We start from the raw sequence: 21,341 nt of genomic DNA, 5'->3' as shown, positions 1-21,341 counted from the left end.
TAAGACAAAAAACATGACGTATGATTTGTTATAAATTTAAGTTTTTTCATGTTCTTAAAAATTTGTCAGAGTTGTAAATAATATATATATTTTAAGAACTTTTATTATGTTGTATTTAATCGAAAGACATCGAAGCAAAGTGTCGTAAAACCTACTTTGTTGTTATTTATTGCATTAACAGATGAAATTCATATGTCTTTGTATTAGTTTACTTTGGTTAGTGATTCGTACAAAAATTAAAGAAAGTGCGTGTCACTTTGAAAGCGTATAGACAATAGCATGGAAAGGGGAGAGGGGCGTTTTTCTCCATTGCTTTCTTCTAACTACGCTCCTAACTACCTTTAAAAGACAAATATATTTCTCTTTAAAGGAACAATTGCTTCGTCAAAAGTTTTGATCTTTTTTCCTTCATCTTTTTACCTGCTTTCATGAATTAAAGAAAAACATGCGTATTCAAGAATCGTAAATCCACATGTTTTCTGCAAATCATACTATCATATTTCGCTTCCGGCACATATGCTTATCACTTTTAGTTCGCCGATTACAATTCCCCACCACTTGCGGTAAAAACTTTCAATATCTTTGCCAATTAAGTTTTGAGTGTTCCCAAATGAATGTAAGCACTTATTTAAAGTAACAGTAGGCAGTATTGGGGCCTGGCTATTTACTCCTAAATCAAAATACTTTTGCACAGAAAAAGTAGTGAATGAAATTTATAAAAAAATATTATAAATGCGCAAGAAAATATACATAGTCTTGAGTAAAAATTTTGGGCTGCCATTAATGATGTAACAGAAAAAAGCTGTAAACATTTGCCGCAAGTAATTATTGCCGAGAAAATGTAATTGATAGCATTGACAGAATTATTATAAATTAGCAACGCGTGCGCTGATTGTTCTAGAGCTGGGGTTTCATTAGCCTGTGCAAACCAATCGAGGCAAGATAGAATTAAATCAATCATGAATACATGTTCAAGAAAATATTAAAACGTTTGTCTTAAATTTATCGGTTTCGGATTATTGTTATTTTATAAGAGAAATAAAAGATGTTTTTCGTGTTTGCACTGGAGACGTTTATGAGAACTCATTAGCATATACCCTTACTATATACCTACGTCGGGTCGGACCATTGAATTTTTTAGTTTTTTTAAAAAAAATGCACACAAAAAAAGGTTTATTGAAAAATGGTGAGCAGGTCAAACACCGCACTGCATAAAACATTCACACGACATTCCTTTCACGAGAATTGATTCATTGTAGTGTGGCTACAATTTCTAACATTGTTATAACATTCACTCATGTTTTGCATGAAATTTTGTTTGATGACCTAATGACGTCCATCCCCGGAAAAAGACAAGATCTCAGCACCCTCCTCTTTCAGGCAATTTGAATCTTGTCGGATTTTTTTAGACTGCACAGATATTGAGGTTGTTATGAATTAGTAAATTAATATTGACTTTATGTAAATGCTATATTTCAGTGGTGTACGACCCTTTGGTGTATCGTTGTTGTTAGCTGGCTGGGATGAAGACAGACCTTATCTGTTTCACTGTGATCCTTCGGTTGGTTTAATTGTTTCATATTATTCAGTAGCAGTTTCAGGGAATTTCTGCTGTTCATTCGAACGTAAATAAAGAGTTAATCAACTTTCATCATGCATCTAGCTGTGTATTAACTTTTCTCTGACAAGAACACATATTGTTCCATGTGTAAATCAAGCTTCGTGATTCTTAAAACTTGCCATGTGCTAAGTTGACTCAAACTCAAAATAAAATGACATAATAACATCGCTAGGTCATAATTTGCACTAGAAAGATTTAATACTTTCAACCACACCATGCGTTTTTGAAGTTGTTTACTTGTTTTGTCGTAAACTTACGTATCTTAGAAAATATTTTTGATCAACAAAAAGTGTAGAATAGTAACTCAGTGATTTAATACTACAATGAACATACGTACATGTATCATGAGGCAGAGGAATTTTAAATTCATTTTAAAGAACTTTTAGTAAAGGTTATCATACTTGTTAAGTTTTTGTTTTCTAGGGAGCGTACTTTGCTTGGAAAGCCACTGCAATGGGAAAAAATCACTTGAACGGACGAACATTCTTAGAAAAAAGGTAACGGCATAATCCTTGTTGGTTTGTTATACGTACTCCATGCCGAAAAGATGTATAATTATTTCCTATTATTTTAGGTATAATGATGATCTGCAGTTAGAAGATGCAATACACACAGCTATACTGACACTTAAGGTTAGATACAGAGTGTTATAAATTCTAAAAATATGAAGTTCTACGCATTTAAATGAGTATAACTTGAACGCAATTGAAGCTGAGATTTTACAAGTATGCCCAGTCCTTTTACAATTTTTTTTTTAAAAAAACAGCAGTTTTTTATTCAGTTTTTTTTTATAGGTATTTGATAATCTCTGTTATGAATCTTATGATAAACTTCGAAAGTCGGAAAAATTATTTCGGATGCGCCTTTTGGTGGATGTCTTTTTGCGTATTCCCGAAAAGAAAAGAAAGATGATTTCGACAATGGTTTCCTTATTTACAATGCGAATGTCATCCAACATGGCGGAAATCTATTGTTTTTTCACACCAATGGGTGCAAAACAAGTTGTAACCATCACCATGGCAATCTGATAGACCGAAGTCGGTGACATGCAGTTTTTGAAGTGACGAAAAAATATTATTTTGTCACATCTATAGTCCTGCGTTGAAGCATGACAAAAAAATACAACTTTCGGCAAGACTAAAATTGCATCGTGATTCCTTTTCATGAACTATAAATTATAAGCTTCAACACTTTAAAGTATAATTTCACTTGTTATTGTTAACATCTACCAGTAACATAAACCTGATGTCATCTGCTAAGTGTAAAGCTCTTCATCCACTTTTGTGTCATTATTTGCAACTTCAATATCATCGCATCCTTTAAATGTTTTTTGACTCTCACATTGCTTTATGTCTACTTTACAATACTATATAGCTTGGTCACAAGAAGGCGTCGCTAAATCCGATTATATTGGAAGAAATTCTCGAAGATGTAAAATCTAAGGTATTTTTATCGAGTCATTTTTATATATTATTACGTATCAAATTTCATTTTCTACAGGTGGCTGGGAGAGGAGGTTTCTTCGGTTGTTTTGGTAGAGTAAGATTTGCGATGTCAGTGAACAACAAGACATCTGTCAAAAGTGGATTGGATTTGGCAAAAATGTAATTCGGCAAAAATGTTCAACTGTCCCTAATACATCGAACGCTACCTGTAATAGAAAAGCCTGATAATTTTTTGAAGCCAATTCTTACACCCAGACACGCGTTTATAGTTCAATCAATTTTCACCACGTGAAGGAATCTCGAAACACTACACACGCGTGTCTGGGTGTAATCTCGCGTGTCTGAATGCAAGATTTGGCTTCAAAAAATTATTAGGCTTTTCTATTACAGGTAGCGTTCTATGTATGTTTGTTCAATGCCCTAACATTATGATAACGTACTTTAGGTACGTGATGTGGTAAATCGTGAAATGGTCGGACCCCAGGAACATTTAAAGAAGTATGAAAAATACTCCGACTTAATCACGAGAAAAGCTGACGCAGAAGTGGAGCAACTTCTTTTGGAGGGGCATCAGTTTGAAAGACTCGTTGATGTTTGCAGTTTGCTTAATACTTACACTTTTCTTAAGACTACTTTTTAATGGAAGGTTAGTTATATTTACCGAAGTTTGTAGACCCACAATTACCGAAGGAGAGTTTTGAGTTCATTGTACGCTGTCATAATTTTGATGTTTACTCAGATACATTTCTAATTTAATTGAAATTTCTCTTAAGAGGGAGGCGCAACTAGAATTAAAGATGATAACGTTCAGGAGCCCCGCAAAAAACAAAACCTCAACGTACACGAATTTATAGACGAAAGGTTAAATGTAAGATTGTGGTGCAGAAATGAATGCTGATAATTTTTGAAACACAGTTCAAATAAACACAATGGTATGGCAAAATCCCAAGATGTTGTAGAAGCATCACAAACAACGCTTCATTTTTCTAAGGTTAGTAAAATGTCACTTACTTATATATGTACATGGTAAATAAAATGAATGTCTTTAGCATGCGTTATAGATCTCTTAGAAAATTGCTGGTTAGTTCTGTATAAGTGCCGTTCAATTTATGTGAAATAATTGATAATTCGTGTTGCACAAAACTTTGTTATTCTGCTCTGTTGCAGCAGCAACTATCTCTGTTATTGTGAAGGACACTCATACCATAAAGTTTCAATGTATTCTTATTTATTTTAGATCCTTCCAACTGCCCCTGTTACATGTGATAGCATTGATGAAATGCATGAAGAAGTCAAAAGTGTAAAACAAAAATTCTGCAATGATACAGATTTATCACAAAAGGTTACATTCAAAAACTCTCATGATTTGTAAAACTGTAATAGCACATTTGCACATACATACCCTAACCCTAACCGTACATCCTGTGTCCTAAGTGCAGGAGTCACCATTGCACTATGGTGATAGCAGGGAGGGCACATTGTTATACACTTTGTATATTACGCTTGCTGCGCTTGCGCAGTTTGAGCGCTCTCGGATTGCGTAGCGAGTCTCATAAAGAGACGTTCACCGCATTCGCTTTATGCATTGCTCACCTATATAGGTTTGAGCGCTCTGGTGACTCGACAATACAATCCATACAATGTGTAACCGTACGTCCTGTGTCCCAAGTGCAGGAGTCACCATTTTACTATGGTGATAGCCGGGAGGGCACATTGTTATACACTTTGTACACTTGTTTATATATGATTTATGAAAACACGTGGATACAGAAAGAAAACAAACAAAACTGCAGCATCAAGAGGGACTTCATCAAACAACTTCCACCTCTGAACAAAACCGAAAAACCTGCCATGTTTGTTTTGAAAAAAGACTACTAATCCTAAAAGGACATAAAAAGAAAATTTTAAATAAACGCTCTGAACTTTTTAGTGCATGCCGTCGTTAATTTAACACCTAGTAACGAATTGTATATGCAGTGAATAATAAATAATCTGTCAGTTGCCTGAAGATCGCCCTACTGCGTGAAACTCCGAAAAAATTACAGCTATTGTCTATTTTATATATATATATGTATATATGATTTAATAAATTACATTTCTTAAAATGTTGCTACTCGGGGAGTCTGGGTTTCATGCCAAAGCAATCTTCAGGCAATGTATCGTTTTCTAACGTTAAATACTGTTTAAAAATGCTACCTTGCTGGAAAACCTTGAAGTGGCATTAAAAATACACAATGTATGCCAGGATATATTTGAAATAGATAACAAATGAAGTTGATTCAGAGGAAGAGGAAATTATGGATGTGGTTTGTAATATCTGAGTATGACATTGAAATAATTAAATTAATTTTTTAAAATGTTATTTCTAAAATAATTATATTTTGGTCTTTTTTAGGTTGATGAAGAAGAATCTGTTAACGAACAAGAAGAGAGAGAGAAATCTCACCTGTCATGAGAAACTTGCGTAGCTGAATTAAACATATTGGCTGAAAATGTTAACCACTGCAAAAAAACTGTCACTGAAACGTTGTCCTCAGAAATAGTGTTTACTCAAAAATTGTAATGCATGTCCTTGTTTTGTGGGCAACGCCCTTTGCAGGCAATTTTCTCCACCCCCATTACCTCAAGTCTAGTTACGCCCCTGATCACTGGGTTTGTGCTTTTGCATTTAAAAAATTATCTTTTGTGGCGTTTCAGGCAATTGCCATTTGTCGGGCATAGATGTTTCTGTCTGCAGTTACATTTCTTTGGTGGGTTGTTCTTGTTCTGGGTTGTGTCTGGGTTAAGTCTTTTTAAAATAGTCTTGTTGTGTCTGGTTATGAAAGTTTTCATGTTTTCGCCGCAGCTGTAGCTTACGCGTATTGTGTGTCGGTTGAATATCTTGGAGAGTATAGTATTTGGTGGGAAATGTTTGTCGATAAGTTGTAGGAAGTCATGGGCGATGTGAGTTTTTACGTTTTTGCTGTATGGTGGGTTAAACCAAGTGACGTTACGTTTTCTGTTGTACGTGGTGTTTACATTGATGTTTGATGGATTAAAGGTGAGTTGGGTGGTGAAGTTGCTTTGTTTAAGAGCTTGGTTGTAAATTGGTGCGGCATTTTCGAAGGTGTCTTTGTCAGATGAGAGTGTGTTAATTCGGTTGTTGATGGATGTGGGTAATTGGCGTAATACTGATGGTGGGTGGTTGGAAGATCTGTGAATGAAGAGGGGCTCGTCGTTGGGTTTTCTATAAGGTTTGTAGGTGTCGTTGCTAAGGTCAAATGTTACGTCAAGGAAGTTTGTGCGTTCATGGTTTGTCATCGCTGTGATTTTTAGTCCAAGCTCGTCAAATAGGTGTGAGAGGGTTTTCTTTCTTTGTCGCAGAGTCTTCCAGATTTCGTATTTATGACTGCAAGGCCATCGTCACGGTATAAGCCGACGTTGCTTCCGTACCGCTGCTGTAGTTGGTAGAGTAAGAATAGCCCTACAAGCTCGCAAACTTCCGCTCCATCATAGCTGCCCATGGTTACATCAAACGTGTTGGTAGCGTTGCGTTTGGACCATGATTTGTTTTGGTGGAAAAGAAGTAGATCGTCCAGGTTACTAGAGGTCTGAATGCTTTGATCGCTTTTCACTGTAATAAAGTAAATGGTTTGAACCCGGGAGTATCGTTACATGTTTGTAAATGTAGATCGTCCAGGTTACTAGAGGTCTGAATGCTTTGATCGCTTTTCACTGTAATAAAGTAAATGGTTTGAACCCGGGAGTATCGTTACATGTTTGTAAATGTAGATTGTCCAGGTTGGTATAGTCCTGAGAAGGACTGTTTTTGTTGTTGTTGACTGACGTTTCGACAACCTTAGCGGTAGTTATTTCTTACACTGTGAAGATGACTACCGCTAAGGCTGTCAAACGTCAGTCAACATCAACAACAACAGTCCTTCACAGGACTCTACTAACCTGGACGATCTATCCACAAACATTTAACGATACCCCGTTCTAACCATTTAATTTATTAGCTTGTGAGCTGTAGATCGATGTTACATCTGAATAAAGATGAAAGTTCAACTGCAATATTACAAGTATATTACATACTACGACAGCAACTTCTCATTACTTTAGTCGTCCAAGTCAAATAGTGGTGAAAAGGTTTTCAAATCACTGTCAATGAAAAATGACGAGGTTGCAAAAGTGGCAAGAGCCCAAGATTGTGTTACCTAATGACCTAGAACCCAATCCACTAGATATCTGACTCCGCCGAAATTGTATAGTAATGAGTGAAAGTGAGGCAAGCCGCCATCTTGAGAGGTGGCAAAACTGACGATATTTACGACTAAAATCTGCTTTTCCTGTGTTGATATACAGTTGCAACGTTAATAGTCTAGGTTTCATTCTTAAAATGTTTGATAGGATGAGTTTTTTAAACTTTCTTTTAACTTATTTTTCATTTTGAGTTTTGCTTTTTGCCGCCTTTCAAGATGGCGTCCTTGCCTCACCCAAGGAACTAAAATACATGGAACGCTACCTGAAGCAAATAATTTAAGCCAAATCTTACACCCAGACACGCGTGTGTAGTATTTCGAGATTCTGAAAATTAATAGACTACACACGCGTGTCTGGGTGTAAAATTTGGCTTCAAAAAATTATGACACTTTTCTATTACAGGTAGCGTTTCATGTATTTTAGTTCAATGGCCTCACCTCACCTTGACACACGTTATTTAGACATCCAGAAGATTGGGTTCTAAATCATTGACATTACCTAAGAACTCCTTTCCATCCTTTGGTAAATGAAGACACTTCAACTTTCTCGTATGATTGAAGTACACCGACAAAGCGTTGGATAAATCCTGCAACAATTCTCTATCGTCGTCTTTAACATTCTTGATGTTTCCACAAACCGTCTTAATGGGCCACGGAGGTTTCGTGGAAGTCGGGTGAGGATAGTTCTCCATGGCGAGGAAAAGATAGGATAGCGCCAACTTGTCGCGAAGTTGATAGATTTCTTTTGATTCATTCAACGTTTCGCATAGGGAAAACGTTTTCGAAATAAATTTCAAGCCTTCTTCATTTCGACTGAGTCTGTCAAGAATATCCCAAGAACGACGTATAACTTCCACACATTCGTGGCCTCCCTCTTTTTCAAAGGCCTTAGTCACCAAAAAGTACTGTGTCCCACAGTCTGCAGAGTACTGGAAGATTGGGGCCGAGGATGCAACTGCACCTGCAACTACACTTGGATATTTCATCCTCATCCAGGCAGCATACTGACCTCCTAATGATGCGCCGAAAGCAATAACTGGACTATAGCGAGCACCGCTCACATTTGACTTGATATTGTCTATGAGCTTGGAGTAGTCGGCAAGAACCTGCGATGAGGTCAAATATCCGGTGTATTGAGAACCCGAGGGAGTTTACTCCGTATGGCATACTACTCCCTTGATAGCGTTGCTCGGCGAATACTAGCATTGCGTTAAACTCGGGCGCAGTCTCCCACAGGAAACCCATTGTTTTTGCGAAGTGTTCAATATTTGCCTCGTTTCCACAGTAAAAGAATATGACGTTCCCCGGCTTCCAGTGAGACGTACTGATAAGATAGCGTTGTTTGAATGTGGCATTGCTTAAGAATGTGAAATGATCCACGTTTTGGTCGAACCATTTCGTTTCGTAGACGCACGAAGGACAGTTGAATATTCCACGTTTTAGTGTGTCACTCGATGTCATATCTGAATGAAAATAAGCGGGAAAAACAGGCCAGTGAAACGCTCTCACCATATGAAGGATCGACTGCAACAGTACATATATGTTTCCAAAAGAGTACCTTCTCATGTTAGACAGTTTAGTTCAAGTTAGTGATAACTGTTTTTAAGGGAAGTTTTTCTGTTCGAGAAAACATGACCTCAAACAACGGGTACCAGTCGGCCTGTCCTTAAAGTGCATATAAACCTTACGTGGTTTTTACACTATCCAATGAATGTGGTTTAAAAAGCCATGTTCCAAAATTTTAATGTAATATTTACCAATCGTACTGTCCGTCAAAGTTGCAAAAATAGACCATTTTAAGCGCTCAGCTTTACCGCTAAAGGACTGGGCCTGTGCGGTTGGGTGACGTCATGTAAGTAACACGGGTCTGAACATTATAGTAATTTAACAGGCTATTTTCTTTACTATTGTCACATCATGCCAAATGCCGATGTATTCGTAAGGCGATATACCAAGTTGCAAGGACAGACACCGGTAAAACACTGTCCTCCATCTCTATATCATAATTCGCATTTTCTGATGAATCTGAAGATGATGTTTCCGACCAAGATGAGGACATTTTGAAAAAACGACGCAATAATCGAAATATCGGCAACAACATTGATTATTTTAAAAGCAAATAATTTGTTTTGAATAAAGCCCACGCGACTGTATTCCTTACATGACGTCACAACATGTACTGGATACCAGACCCCATTGGGAAATAAATGTAGGGAAATCTGGACTTTTAAACCGTAATTGCGAAGAAAGCTTTGATCTCAATTCATTTGTTTTTTTTTAAATTTACAGTTTTAAAGAACTGTAAACTCTTTCAAACTATACTAAAATCCTGCAAGGTTAATGCGCACTTTAAAATTTTACTCAACTCAGACGAATGGAAGCTTCCAGCATTGTCAGTGTCAGGTAGTGAAATACTTTATCCAGGCCTGGCACATTAGCTAAAAGCCCCATTGAAAGAAAATCTATTTAAGTATATAAAAAACGAGACGCCTTCTTATCGCATTAGTGTAGAAGTCTAATAAAGTCACACTGGCAGTCGAAAAAAACCCCGCTCAATTGTCATTGCTATATGCGTTGAAATGGTGGCGCATTCGTCAGTTGAAATTCAATATTGCTTTGAAGGTGTTTAAAATGTCGCACTAAAAGCTGAAATATATTTTACGTATACGACAAACTCTCATGTGAGATGGTATTTTTGAATGCTGGTGTACAACTCCACGATCACACCGAATAAATGATTTGCAAGAGCTTTGTTTTATATTTGAATGAACTTCAACTCAAAGATGAAGATACTGTTCCTAAATATAAGTTCATCGAGTTTTTTCAACTCTACTTCAATCTCTTATACAATACACATAACGGAGGAAAATATTTTCAGCTATAAACAAAATCACGCTAACTTTTATCGTTTGTATTTACTTAACTTCTAGCATTACTTCATTTGGCGTCGGATCATCACATCCAAACACTTCATTGGCATTATTCGTATCTTCAGAATCTGAAAAAAGCGTTCAGCACAGCATGTGCGCCATTTCTAAGCCCTTCGTGATAATTGTTCAGCTGAAAAACAAAACAAAAACCTTCCACAAAATCAATGTTCAATAAGTCATTTAAGATACAATCAATGTTTACTGTTTGCTTACTGTTTGTTTACTGTTTGCATGTTTACTGTTTGTCTACTGTTTGTCTACTGTTTACTGTTTGTTTACTGTTTACATGTTTACTGTTTTTCAGGCTTACGCAAACATAGGTGACTTTTGGGAAAACTCGAGAGCAGATCGGTACAGTTCTCAAAAACGTCCACGACATTTACATAAGCCAGTGTAAACACGAAAAACATCTTTGATTTCTTTTATAAAATTATAATGATGCGAAAAAGATAAATTTAAAACAATCTAATTTTTCCTCTAACATGTATTCAAATAATTGATTTGAAAATTCTCTTTGACTGATTGATTGTTTTGATTGATTTGATTGGTTGAGCTCAGATCTGTTTTGCCCAGGCTAATGCGAGCACGGCTATAGACCAATTTTATAAATTTATTTCATGATATTATAATATATTTACCGAGGTTATCATCTGCTCGTAGACCTCTTTCACTAAATTCTTTTTCATGCCGTAGTCTTCCTCCATTGCTTTTATCTTTAAACACAAAACAAGTTGTACGTTGAAAAAACAGCGGTGAATTTAAATAGTAAGTAAGCAATCCTATTGACTTAGAGGAAATTGAACCCACAGTTGAATGTGATATATAGAAAATGAGCGAGTTGTAACTTTCCCACCTTCGCTAACACTTCTTGTAATTCTTCATCTGTCGAAGATTGTTCTTGAAGCTGTTTTCCTTTTTTCTGCAACATCTCAACATCCCTACGACGATCAAAACATGTCCAAAACATGTCCAAAACACATGTCCATCCGATACATGTCAAAAACACGTCCAATACATGTCAAAAACATGTCAAAAACATGTCCAATACATGTCCAATACATGTCAATAAACATGTCCAATACATGTCAAAAACATGTCAAAAACATGTCCAATACATGTCCAATACATGTCAATAAACATGTCCAATACATGTCAAAAACATGTCAAAAACACGTGGAACGAACGAAACTAAAAATTCCGTTCGTAAATTATTTACAAAAATTCTTATTCTCGTGACAAAAAGTTTTTCCATGCCATGTTTTGTTGTTGAGATAGACACAAGACAAAAAGAAAGTGCCTTCCCGACAAAATTGTTATAAATTCTTAATAAAATGAATTCCAGATAAATCAGCAGAGCACTAATCAGACTTTAAGTAATTTACCAACGGCCATGTGACCAATAAGATCACTCGTGCTTTGCGAAAGGGGACTTTCTTTCTTGTATGACAATCAAATAATTTATCTTTTGTTTTAAAAGTGTCGGTGAGATATAAATTTCACCAGAAAAGGAACTCAATTAAATACCGTAAAAACGCACGAAAAAGAAAATCTTTTGAAGAAACTACATAAAACGTTTTAAATGTTCTTTTGATATTGAAAACATTACGTGTGCAAACAGTAAAAATTGACGTCGAAAGGCAACAAATACGACCACGAATTCGTACTTTTTGTTCACTTCAAGCTCGTCCCTTTTCGCAGCCAGTTTCTTTTCATAAACTCGCTCCATGCGATCTTTTTTTTCTATCATCATCGTCAACTGACGTTTGGCGTTCTGAAAATGGAAGAAGGCGGAGAAAACGATTTTAGATTACTTCATATACACGAGACAAACATCTACAATTAAATTTACGATGTATTGACCTTTTGTTCAAAATTAATATGTTCAAGTTGTTCATTGTTGATGGCTGCCTCATCCAGTATTTCTTGGTATTTTTTCTGTCGATTTCTAAATTGACAGTTTGTATATTAAATAAACTGATCATAACACATTGAAGCACTGAGCCTATGTATATTTACTGCACCCTAGCTACAACTACTGTGCCCTAGCTAAATCTCCCGGGCCCAAGCTATATTTACTAGGCCCTCGCTAAGTCTGTTGGGCCATGTGCTGGGCCATATCTATGTCTACCGGACTCTAGCTACATCTACTGGATCCTATCTATATCTACTGGATCCTATCTTTAACAACTGGATCCTATCTATATCTACTAGATTCTAGCTATATCTACTGGATCCTAACTATATCTACTGGATCCTATTTATATCTACTGGATCCTATTTATATCTACTGGACCCTATCACATCTATTGGATCCTATCCACATCTCCTGGATCCTATCTATATCTACTGGATCCTATCTACATCTACCAGAACATATCTATTGTACTGGATCCTATCTATATCTACTGGATCCTATCTACATCTACTGGATCCTATCTTATATCTACTGGACCCTATCCACATCTAATGGATTCTAACTATATCTACCAGGTCATATTTATATCTACTGGAGATTATCTATATCTAACTAGACGCTAGCCTGTATGAATATTGCAAAAATAAGTTTTGAAGACACGAAACTTACTGCAATTTTGCGAATTCATCTTGCACTGATGAGATAACCCGATCAGCTGTGCAAGAATTCTAAAAAAAATCGCCGAGAAACTTCACACAATGATGTAGGACGAGAAAGAAAGGTGTTAAGAAAGCAGCCAACTATACATTTGACGTCAAATCATCCCGTTTGGAAATATTTCAAGAGAGATGACAAGAAACAAGTTTGCAGTGTGCAGTCTGTGCCAGAAAACAATGGGAAAACACAGACAAAACAAGCCTTAGGTTTATGGCATCTAGTCATCATATTCATAATTGAGCTTGTACAAACAAATTTTTTTCTTTTGAAAAAAAAAATAAGGAAAAGCGAGCCTAGGTTTTCTTCCGGAACAACCGAAAACAACGGTTTCTAGACAAAAGCAATAACGGAGAACTAGGCGAATCAAAGTGATGGCTCTTTTAAAGGAATTATTCTGGTGATTTCATATCCAGTGGCCAAGCGAGTTGGATAATTGAGGGGTTATTTCATTTATTCATCTTCTGTTGCATTAAGATCCTTTGAAATCCATTGCTTTCTGCAAACTATAACACGCATATGAATTTTGTCTCCCCCCTGCATTATTAAAGTAAATGGTTTGAACCCGGGAGTATCGTTTCATGTTTGTAAATGTAGATCGTCCAGGTTAGTATAGTCCTGAGAAGAACTGTTTTTGTTGTTGTTGACTGACGTTTCGACAACCTTAGCGGTAGTCATCTTCAGAGTCAAAAAATGACTCTATACACATACTACTCTGGACGATCGACATTTACAACCATGCATTGTTGATGCTAAATGCAGCTGTTAATAACACGCAAAAAATGGCAGTTATGGATGGTGCGACAATACGAAGCGGACTGAATACACAAAATGAAGAAGGTTATCAAAATCCTACATCTTCAACAACGTTGAGAGATTCTTCAAATTTTTTCTCGTGAAGTATTCGACTTTTCTCTTCGATGACCAATTTGCAAGTCTCGATGGCGGTGCTCATCCGATCGAGTTCCTGAAACGGAACAGAACCGAAGGACGTTTTTTAAAAAAGGATGAAATCATCATGAAAAAACCAAAATTTTCTTACTCCAAGAAACTTTTCGGGAGATGTTACGATTTTCGCCTTTAACTTCTCCGATTCTTCAACGTTGTTTGCGATCAGCACCTTCAACTCGGCCTGAGAACACGATAGTGAATGATTATAAAAGGCGGAAGACTGGGAACGAGGTTCAAACATTCCCAAACCTGACTCGATGTCTGCTCGGCAATTTCCGTTTTCAATTGCTGTGTGTATTTCACGTCTGATGCCTAAACAAGATGAAACAGAACAAATGAAAACGATTAACCCCAGAAGCAGGGTATAGTGAATATACATTAGAGCCACTCCATTAAAATTTTTTGTGCCAGGCATATCTCTTTACGCACGTAATTACCATAGTGGCAACCGTTCAATTTTTGACCAATGGGAACGATGAAATGGCTAACGACAGCCAGTAATCTAATTAAATATACAGCAGTCAGTTGCACGGCGAAGTGGACCTACTGTATATCCCTATACTTAGCGAAAAGCCAACTGTTGTGGGATTACGTAGTGCGCATGCGCACCTGTTTTATGTTCAAGTCATTCACTTCTTTCTTGAGATCTTCTACAATCGGCTGAACCTGTACATATCAAGCAAAACATGAAACTATGTCGCATGAAATTTTTGAAGTTCAATTTAATGATGCAGTCTTAAAACCGGTATCTAAATCATTCATGACGAGGGTCTCTTTGTGCGTTTTCATTTGTTTGAAATTCGAAAAGTTGGTGATTACTAATTTATTAATAATGAATGGTTGTCTGAAAGAACTAATATAAAAGATCGATAGAATTCTTAATGAAAGAAGGACAATTAGAGCATATCGCTCGGTTGAATATTACGCAACTCGTTATAAATTTTTCATGCTAAATCAGGCAAGTAGAATGCTTAGTTGGAAACTTTTATAGTTATGGACCAATAAAATTCTGTTTATATTTACGTTTTTCGTTTATAGATACATTTACGTTTTTCGTTTATAGATATGTTTACGTTTTTGGTTTATAGATATGTTTACGTTTTTCGTTTATAGATATATTTACGTTTTTCGTTTATAGATATGTTTACGTTTTTCGTTTATAGATATATTTACGTTTTTCGTTTATAGATATGTTTACGTTTTCGTTTATAGATATGTTTACGTTTTCGTTTATAGATATATTTACGTTTTCGTTTATAGATATATTTACGTTTTTCGTTTATAGATATATTTACGTTTTGGTTTACAGATATATTTACGTTTTTGTTTATAGATATATTTACGTTTTCAATTATAGATATATTTACGTTTTTAAAATTTACTGTTAATAAATACGATTTGCGTGTGTTTATAAATGATTGTATTTACATCAAAAACTTTATATTGACTTTGTTTCTTTTAAAATTTGTTTGGTGCGAACCTGCTGTATCTTTTCTTCGTCAACGCTGCGAGCCGCTCTATGGAATGACAATGAATAGAACAAAAAGATACATTGGGTTTTATTGGTAAGTTTAGCATATCTGGAAGCAATTATGTCATAAATTGGACGATGCTCTACTTGATTTTTGCAATTTTTCCCTTAAGTTCCTTGTTTCTTTCCTGAAGAAGCCTTTTTTGTTCCGCTACCGATTCCTGTAGCGAAAAAGACATGAAATATATCTCACAAAAAACGAGAAAAAAATGTTTTTTGTGGGTTAAATCCATTAAGACCGCCCAGCTTAAATTGCAGCCTTCTAAAAAGATTGTTGAAGCAATTAAATCAAGTGAATCCTGACTTTGTGCAACAAGCCCTAGGATAATATACAGCAAAGACCAGCCACAGGACCATAAGCAACCAAGAGATAAGACAGTAACGAGTCCAAGATAAACCCGATTTTCAAATCAAGCCATTCAATTTTGTTGTACTGTTATTGTACCTTCTTTTCGGTCACTCGATCGAAATGTTGATTCTGAGTTCCTTTGAACTTCTCGTAGTTTACTACAGCACTAAATAAAAAAGCATCTAAGAGTACATAGGCACATTCAGCAAATTGAGCACATACAGCCTGAGTTTGACATTTAGGAAACAAGAGATGTTTACAGTGTTTGCACAGGCTTATGCACACAAAGTCAGGAGCAGATGAGCGCAAGCCCTAAAGCCTGTTTTCCACTAGCCACGTATCGTAACGCATCGTAGCAAAACGTTACATGGCGCATGCGCGCTTGTGCCTATTGACCATCAAATTCACAAGCACGCATGCGACATGTTATGTTTTGGTACGATACGTGGCTAGTGGAAAACAGGCTTTAGACAAAGCTGTTTTCCACTAGCCACGAATCGTAACGTATCGTAACAAAACGTAACATGGCGCATGCGCGCTTGTGCCTATTGACCATCGAATTCATAAGCACGCACGCCATGTTACGTTTTGCTACGAGACGTGGCTAGTTGAGAACAGGCTTAACAATCTCACAACTGCCTACATGGTTCATATAAATCATTGCAAACATGAATGATTCCATGCATTTTATTGATTTACTTTTACAAATAGGAATGATGTTATAATGTCATACCTTATGATGTTCAAAGTACGTTTTGGTTCTGTATAAACAGAGAAATTTGATGAGGTAATGCTTGCTGATAACAAGACAGTCAAGCATTTTACATATTTCAATAGTTGTTCATGATCTCACTTACTTGGATCTGTAAGATCATTTTTCGAAAAATCTTTCACCAAACATGAATGGAGGAATCTTTGTCTGAAATTAAACAAAAAGTTTTCTTTAGAGCTAATGTTGAAAGTCGGGATAACTTTTGAAATCATTAACTGACTTGAACTTGCTATCTGAAATAGCACATTCATTTTGCATGACATTTCGGTTATATTGCTATACTTACACAATCAATGTGTAGTATATAAACGATGCTCCTTCCTCTAAAATATCTGGATAAGGAAGCATACTGACCAGCTTGAAAGGTGGCTAAAGTTAATATAGATGACTGATGAATGACATATACACCTGGGCAAATATTGGCAGTTGTTGCTCATAGGTAAAATTCACATTGAAGGCAGCAGGAGCCGACTATCCAGTAGGCTGAGTGGACTTAAGCCTAAAGGTCCGGGCTTACAAAAGGCCTGGTGTATCTGGACACAATTAGGATTTGAACATTTTTGCTTTTAGGGCTAGGCGGCTAGCTAAATGCGGCTTAATTTGCGCTTAATTTTGAAATGTTAAATGCTCAGAACTCGTGAAGTATTAACTTTTGCTCTTTCCTTGACCATGTCAATCTTTTTTTAAATTTTTTTTAAACCTTTTCTCATTTTTTACCTTATGGGTTTACACTAATAGGAAATGCCAAGCAAAGGAAAACTGAACTTAGTGGGAGGAATAGATGTTACACTGTTACTTAAAAGCCCTTACCTTCATCTTAGCCTAAAGGCCCCAAAATTAGTAGTCTGCCTGTAGAAGGCAGTCATTTGCGACGTAGAATATAATTGTCTTGTTTTAGGTTAAACCAAACGAATACAAATAACTTTTTCTAAACATATATAAACTGTGTTTGTACCTGCATCATTTGTTCCCTTGATATGCCAAGAGATGTTGTAGCAAGGTCTAGCATAAGTTTCTTAACAAACTGTGACTACAAAAACAACGGTTATGCTTTAGGTGGCAAAGGCAGAACAAATTTAAAAACCTTCGGTCTTCCTTGCTTACAAAATTATAAAAATAATCCTAAAAAGTTAGCCTTAAGTAGCTGATCAAAATTTTAATACCTTTGACCGACAAGGAACTTACTGTGGGTCTTCTGAGCTCCTCTTCGCACACATTTAGGTCAAACATTTGACGTAAACTGGAAATTGCCTCTTCGTATGAAAGAATAGGATACGACATTTTGAATTGCGCGCTTTTTGGAAAGGGAATTCAAAGTCGCCGTCACGTGACGTATACGTCATAGTATTAAGAAAGTTTGTAGATTCAACTTAAGCCCGCCGCACACTGGAGGAACTTGCCTACGCCAAGTGTCATTCGTGATACTTGGCGTAAGCACTTTCCTCTAGTGTGCGGTGCCGTTTGGAGCGCTTTTTGTCACGCGTGTCACTTGCATCTGATATTCAACATGTTGAATAATTTTTGCCACGAGTGATACTTTACTCCAAGTGTGCGGTGAACGAAAGCTTCTAGCTTTCAGCTTCAATATAATACGCATGCGTTGTGTGCACTCTGATACAACAAAACAAACATGGCGGCGAGCCCCAGCTCTACCAGTGCAGTTGTTGCCGAAGCAATTTTGGAAGACCAAATCGCTGATTTGTGGCCTGAATACCCATGCCTATACGATGTTAGGTCACCAGAGTTTAAAAATAGAGAAATGAGAGAGCGTGCTCTGGAAGAATTGGCTGAAAAATTGGGTCAAACTGGTAAGTCAAATTCAATTGAATTTGTTGATTCAACTGTGAAATGTCTTAGTGATTATTAGCGCTTATTTTGCAGTTGCATGGTTAAAATCTAAATTGAAAGCATTACGAAATAGTTACGTGAAAGCCAAGAAACCATCAGCAAGTGGGAGTGCTAGGAAAATCCTACGAAACGGTCAACGTGGCTGTTGGAGAAATTACAGTTTTAGCTCCCACGTGGCTTTTAGGGCGTCTGTTTCCAACTTGGATACGGTATGGAATTTTACACTCAAAGACATGTATAAATCAGTTAAATTCATTTTTCATTGGGTTTAAATACTCTTGAAATATTTATATGTAACTAAAATTTATGACATATCAACAATTCGGTTTTGCCATGGCACTGCTCCATCATTGTTGAAATAAATTGTTAGCAGTTCACGTTGAACTTTTGCACCTCTAGATGTATTATGCACTAATGTACGCTGCATGTCAGTTAAGTTTGGGTCATTCCTCCAAGTTCCAGGTGATATTGTGTGATCTGCATTCTCTTGGTCAACTGCTACGGTATATGTTGCTTTGTTCTTGTTGATCATGTAATTGTGCAAGCAACAGGCAGCTAATATAATATCGGTTATTTTGTCTGGGGTCAGTTTGATAGTGGTTAAAAACACTCGCCATCTATGTGCAAATATGCCAAAAGCATTTTCAACTACCCGGCGTGCCCTTGACTATCTGTAGTTAAAAATGCGCTTTCCTTTTTCTAAGTTACGATGAGGATATGGTTTCATCAGGTTGGTTGACATGGGAAATGCATCATCGCCAACAATGTGACAATGTATTGTTGTTGCTATCCCTTGTACATTTTGTGGAGAGGGAAGATTTAAAATGTTGGATGATAATGCCCTTTTCAATGCAAAATCTCTGAATACTCCAGCATCCCCAGAACGACCTGCTGCTCCAACATCCACATAAATGAACTTGTAATTAGCATCAACAAGGGCCAAGAGAATAACACTGAAGTAATGTTTGTAATTAAAAAACTCTGATCCACTTGCAGTAGGTTGCTGGATACTAATATGTTTTCCATCTATGGCACCTATGCAGCATGGGTAGTTCCACTTGCTTTCAAAGTCACCAACAATTTTCAACCAATCTTCTTCTTTGCAAGGAGTCTAAAAATGAACAATCTTTTTGTTTAGGTGTCGTGTACAACACCTACATCAGATCTCAGCACTGTAGAGCATGATGACAGCATTGAAGATGACAATTTCTCAATTGAAAATGAATCATGGGAAAACAATGATACTGACACAATTGAAATAGTAAAGTCAACAAAAGAACCACTCAAATCCAGGCAAATTAGCACACAAAAGAGGCAAGCTGATCACGAATATTCCTTGATAAAAAATCTTTCTGATTCAATTTCTCAAAGAAACAAGAAACCCAAACCTGATGAAACTTCAAAAAAACAATATGATGCATTTGGAAAATATGTATCTCAAGCACTATCAGATTTGGACAGTGTAACACGTCATCTGGCCCAACATCAAATAAACAATATTATATTCCAGGCTCAAACTGGAATGCTAACTCAGGATTCACAACAAGCAGTGGTGGTACAACCGCAATACAACCAATTTCGGCCCATACAATCATATCACATTCCCTCGACAAACAACTATCCCACATCTCCATTCAACTAAGCAAGTCCTCCGCTACATAATTCCTTACGAGAAGAATCAACTATATTTAATCAAAATAGGTGGTCTTCAAACTGACAGATGATGATGTGGCTTGAAGTATAGTCAAACAGTTCATTGCACATTTATTAAATAAAACATGTTCAGATAAACCTTCAAATATTCTTCTTTTCATACGGCATACAATGCTTTGCAAGTGTCTTCTACAATCCCAGAGATAGTCCTTTCTCCTATTCGGTACTGGAAGGACAAGCTTCTGAAAAATTCTCCTAGGCATGTTTTAATAACAATACATTATACCCTGGCTGCTTCATAGGATGCATTATAACACTACTTTAGCATTAATGAACCCATCAACACATTGGATAGATTGCAAACGTACTAATCTCATATACACTGTAAAAGTTCCATACAAGTTTCTTAGCTAACAAAAAAAACTGTTCCAGTAACTAAATGACTATTGAAAACTTGAAAATACAAATGTTTGTATTGAATATTATCAAGAATATATTTAAACTTTTTTATATACAACTGTTGTTGTTAGGACTTTAGTGTAAATTTTTTCTTTAATTCACGGACTCCAAAAATCTTGTAGAAATGTAGAGGAGAGTACCAGGAACACGTAGATACCAAAGATAGATAATCCACGATAGATTTAAGAGCTAAAATTTTCGAACGAAGACGAGCGCGTGATAAACAAAACAACCGCCGATCGCACCAATTTATAAACTTTGATTTCTCGGCGAAAAAGGACCAATTTCAGCCAATAAACTCTTGAAATGATCGCTAGACTTTTAGCTACAAGATTATACCATAAAGTAAGGCCAATGAACAATTTTGAAGGAAGAAGATCAAAATTTCGAAGAGCACCGCCGGAAAATTCAATGGCCTTGCATTTTTGACCTTACTGTGGCAAGATATCAGGCCGTGTAATTTAAGTAGGCCATGAAAGCTTCAATGTTAATTTCTTTAGTATTGCTCGTTCATAACAATCTTTTGCTTTTTGTACTCTCCCATATCACTGTAAACCAAACCCAGATTGTTGTACGTTGTCACGATATTAACATGGTCAGGTCCAAATGCTTTCGTTTGAATTTCCATCGCTTGTATGCAAAAATGTTTGTCTTTTTCGTACTCTCCTATTTTACTGTTAACAAAACCCAGATTGTTGTAAGTTCTCGCGATACTAACATGGTCAGGTCCAAATACTTTTGTGTAAATTTCTAATGTTCGTTCGTAAAAATCATTTGCTTTTTCGTACTCTCCCATATCACTGTAAACGAAACCCAGATTGTTGTACGTTGTCGCGATATTAACATGGTCAGGTCCAAACGCTTTTTTTTTGAACTTACATCGCTTGTTTACAAAAATGTTTGGCTTTTTCG

General features: G+C 36.4%; 2 protein-coding genes and 2 long non-coding RNA genes across 4 annotated transcripts; 1 reads left to right on the top strand and 3 right to left on the bottom strand.

Annotated features, from left to right (window-relative positions):
• The first annotated feature begins 1,483 nt into the window (after positions 1 to 1,483).
• Positions 1,484 to 2,406, top strand: LOC124453888. Its single transcript, XR_006951255.1, has 3 exons — positions 1,484 to 1,561; positions 2,045 to 2,118; positions 2,196 to 2,406. It is a non-coding gene; the product is annotated as an uncharacterized LOC124453888 (long non-coding RNA).
• A 5,294-nt stretch (positions 2,407 to 7,700) lies between these two features.
• Positions 7,701 to 8,444, bottom strand: LOC124453859 (lysosomal Pro-X carboxypeptidase-like). Its single transcript, XM_047004705.1, has one exon. It carries the CDS (start codon positions 8,297 to 8,299, stop codon positions 7,766 to 7,768), a length of 534 nt encoding a protein of 177 aa, XP_046860661.1. The 5' UTR covers positions 8,300 to 8,444; the 3' UTR covers positions 7,701 to 7,765.
• Positions 8,445 to 10,298: 1,854 nt separating this feature from the next.
• LOC124453905 (kinetochore protein Nuf2-like) lies at positions 10,299 to 17,781 on the bottom strand. Its single transcript, XM_047004735.1, has 18 exons — positions 17,655 to 17,781; positions 17,425 to 17,499; positions 16,756 to 16,838; positions 16,555 to 16,616; positions 16,431 to 16,458; positions 15,794 to 15,863; positions 15,436 to 15,509; positions 15,298 to 15,334; positions 14,427 to 14,483; positions 14,067 to 14,129; positions 13,909 to 13,998; positions 13,723 to 13,833; positions 12,822 to 12,880; positions 12,098 to 12,182; positions 11,902 to 12,008; positions 11,091 to 11,175; positions 10,876 to 10,950; positions 10,299 to 10,367 (listed from the first exon to the last, which is right to left on the bottom strand). The coding sequence occupies exons 1-18, from the start codon at positions 17,748 to 17,750 to the stop codon at positions 10,299 to 10,301; spliced, it is 1,326 nt and encodes a 441-aa protein (XP_046860691.1). The 5' UTR covers positions 17,751 to 17,781.
• Positions 17,782 to 18,555: 774 nt separating this feature from the next.
• LOC124453892 lies at positions 18,556 to 21,003 on the bottom strand. Its single transcript, XR_006951256.1, has 2 exons — positions 20,110 to 21,003; positions 18,556 to 19,428 (listed from the first exon to the last, which is right to left on the bottom strand). It is a non-coding gene; the product is annotated as an uncharacterized LOC124453892 (long non-coding RNA).
• Positions 21,004 to 21,341: the final 338 nt, after the last annotated feature.

The sequence above is a fragment of the Xenia sp. Carnegie-2017 genome, unplaced genomic scaffold (genome assembly GCF_021976095.1).
Source record: "Xenia sp. Carnegie-2017 unplaced genomic scaffold, XeniaSp_v1 HiC_scaffold_26, whole genome shotgun sequence".
Classification (NCBI taxonomy): domain Eukaryota; kingdom Metazoa; phylum Cnidaria; class Anthozoa; order Malacalcyonacea; family Xeniidae; genus Xenia; species Xenia sp. Carnegie-2017.
The sequence above is the reverse complement of the archived record's forward strand: the minus strand, read 5'-3'. Positions and strand labels throughout refer to the sequence as shown.

Coding starts and splice junctions, on each gene's coding strand:
- LOC124453905 (XM_047004735.1), bottom strand. CDS start 17,750: ATGTCGTATCCTATTCTTTCATACGAAGAGGCAATTTCCAGTTTACGT. Junction 17,500..17,654: donor AGGAGCTCAGAAGACCCACA/GTAAGTTCCTTG, acceptor TTGTTTTTGTAG/TCACAGTTTGTTAAGAAACT. Junction 15,335..15,435: donor GGAAAAATTGCAAAAATCAA/GTAGAGCATCGT, acceptor GTCATTCCATAG/AGCGGCTCGCAGCGTTGACG.
- LOC124453859 (XM_047004705.1), bottom strand. CDS start 8,299: ATGAGGATGAAATATCCAAGTGTAGTTGCAGGTGCAGTTGCATCCTCG.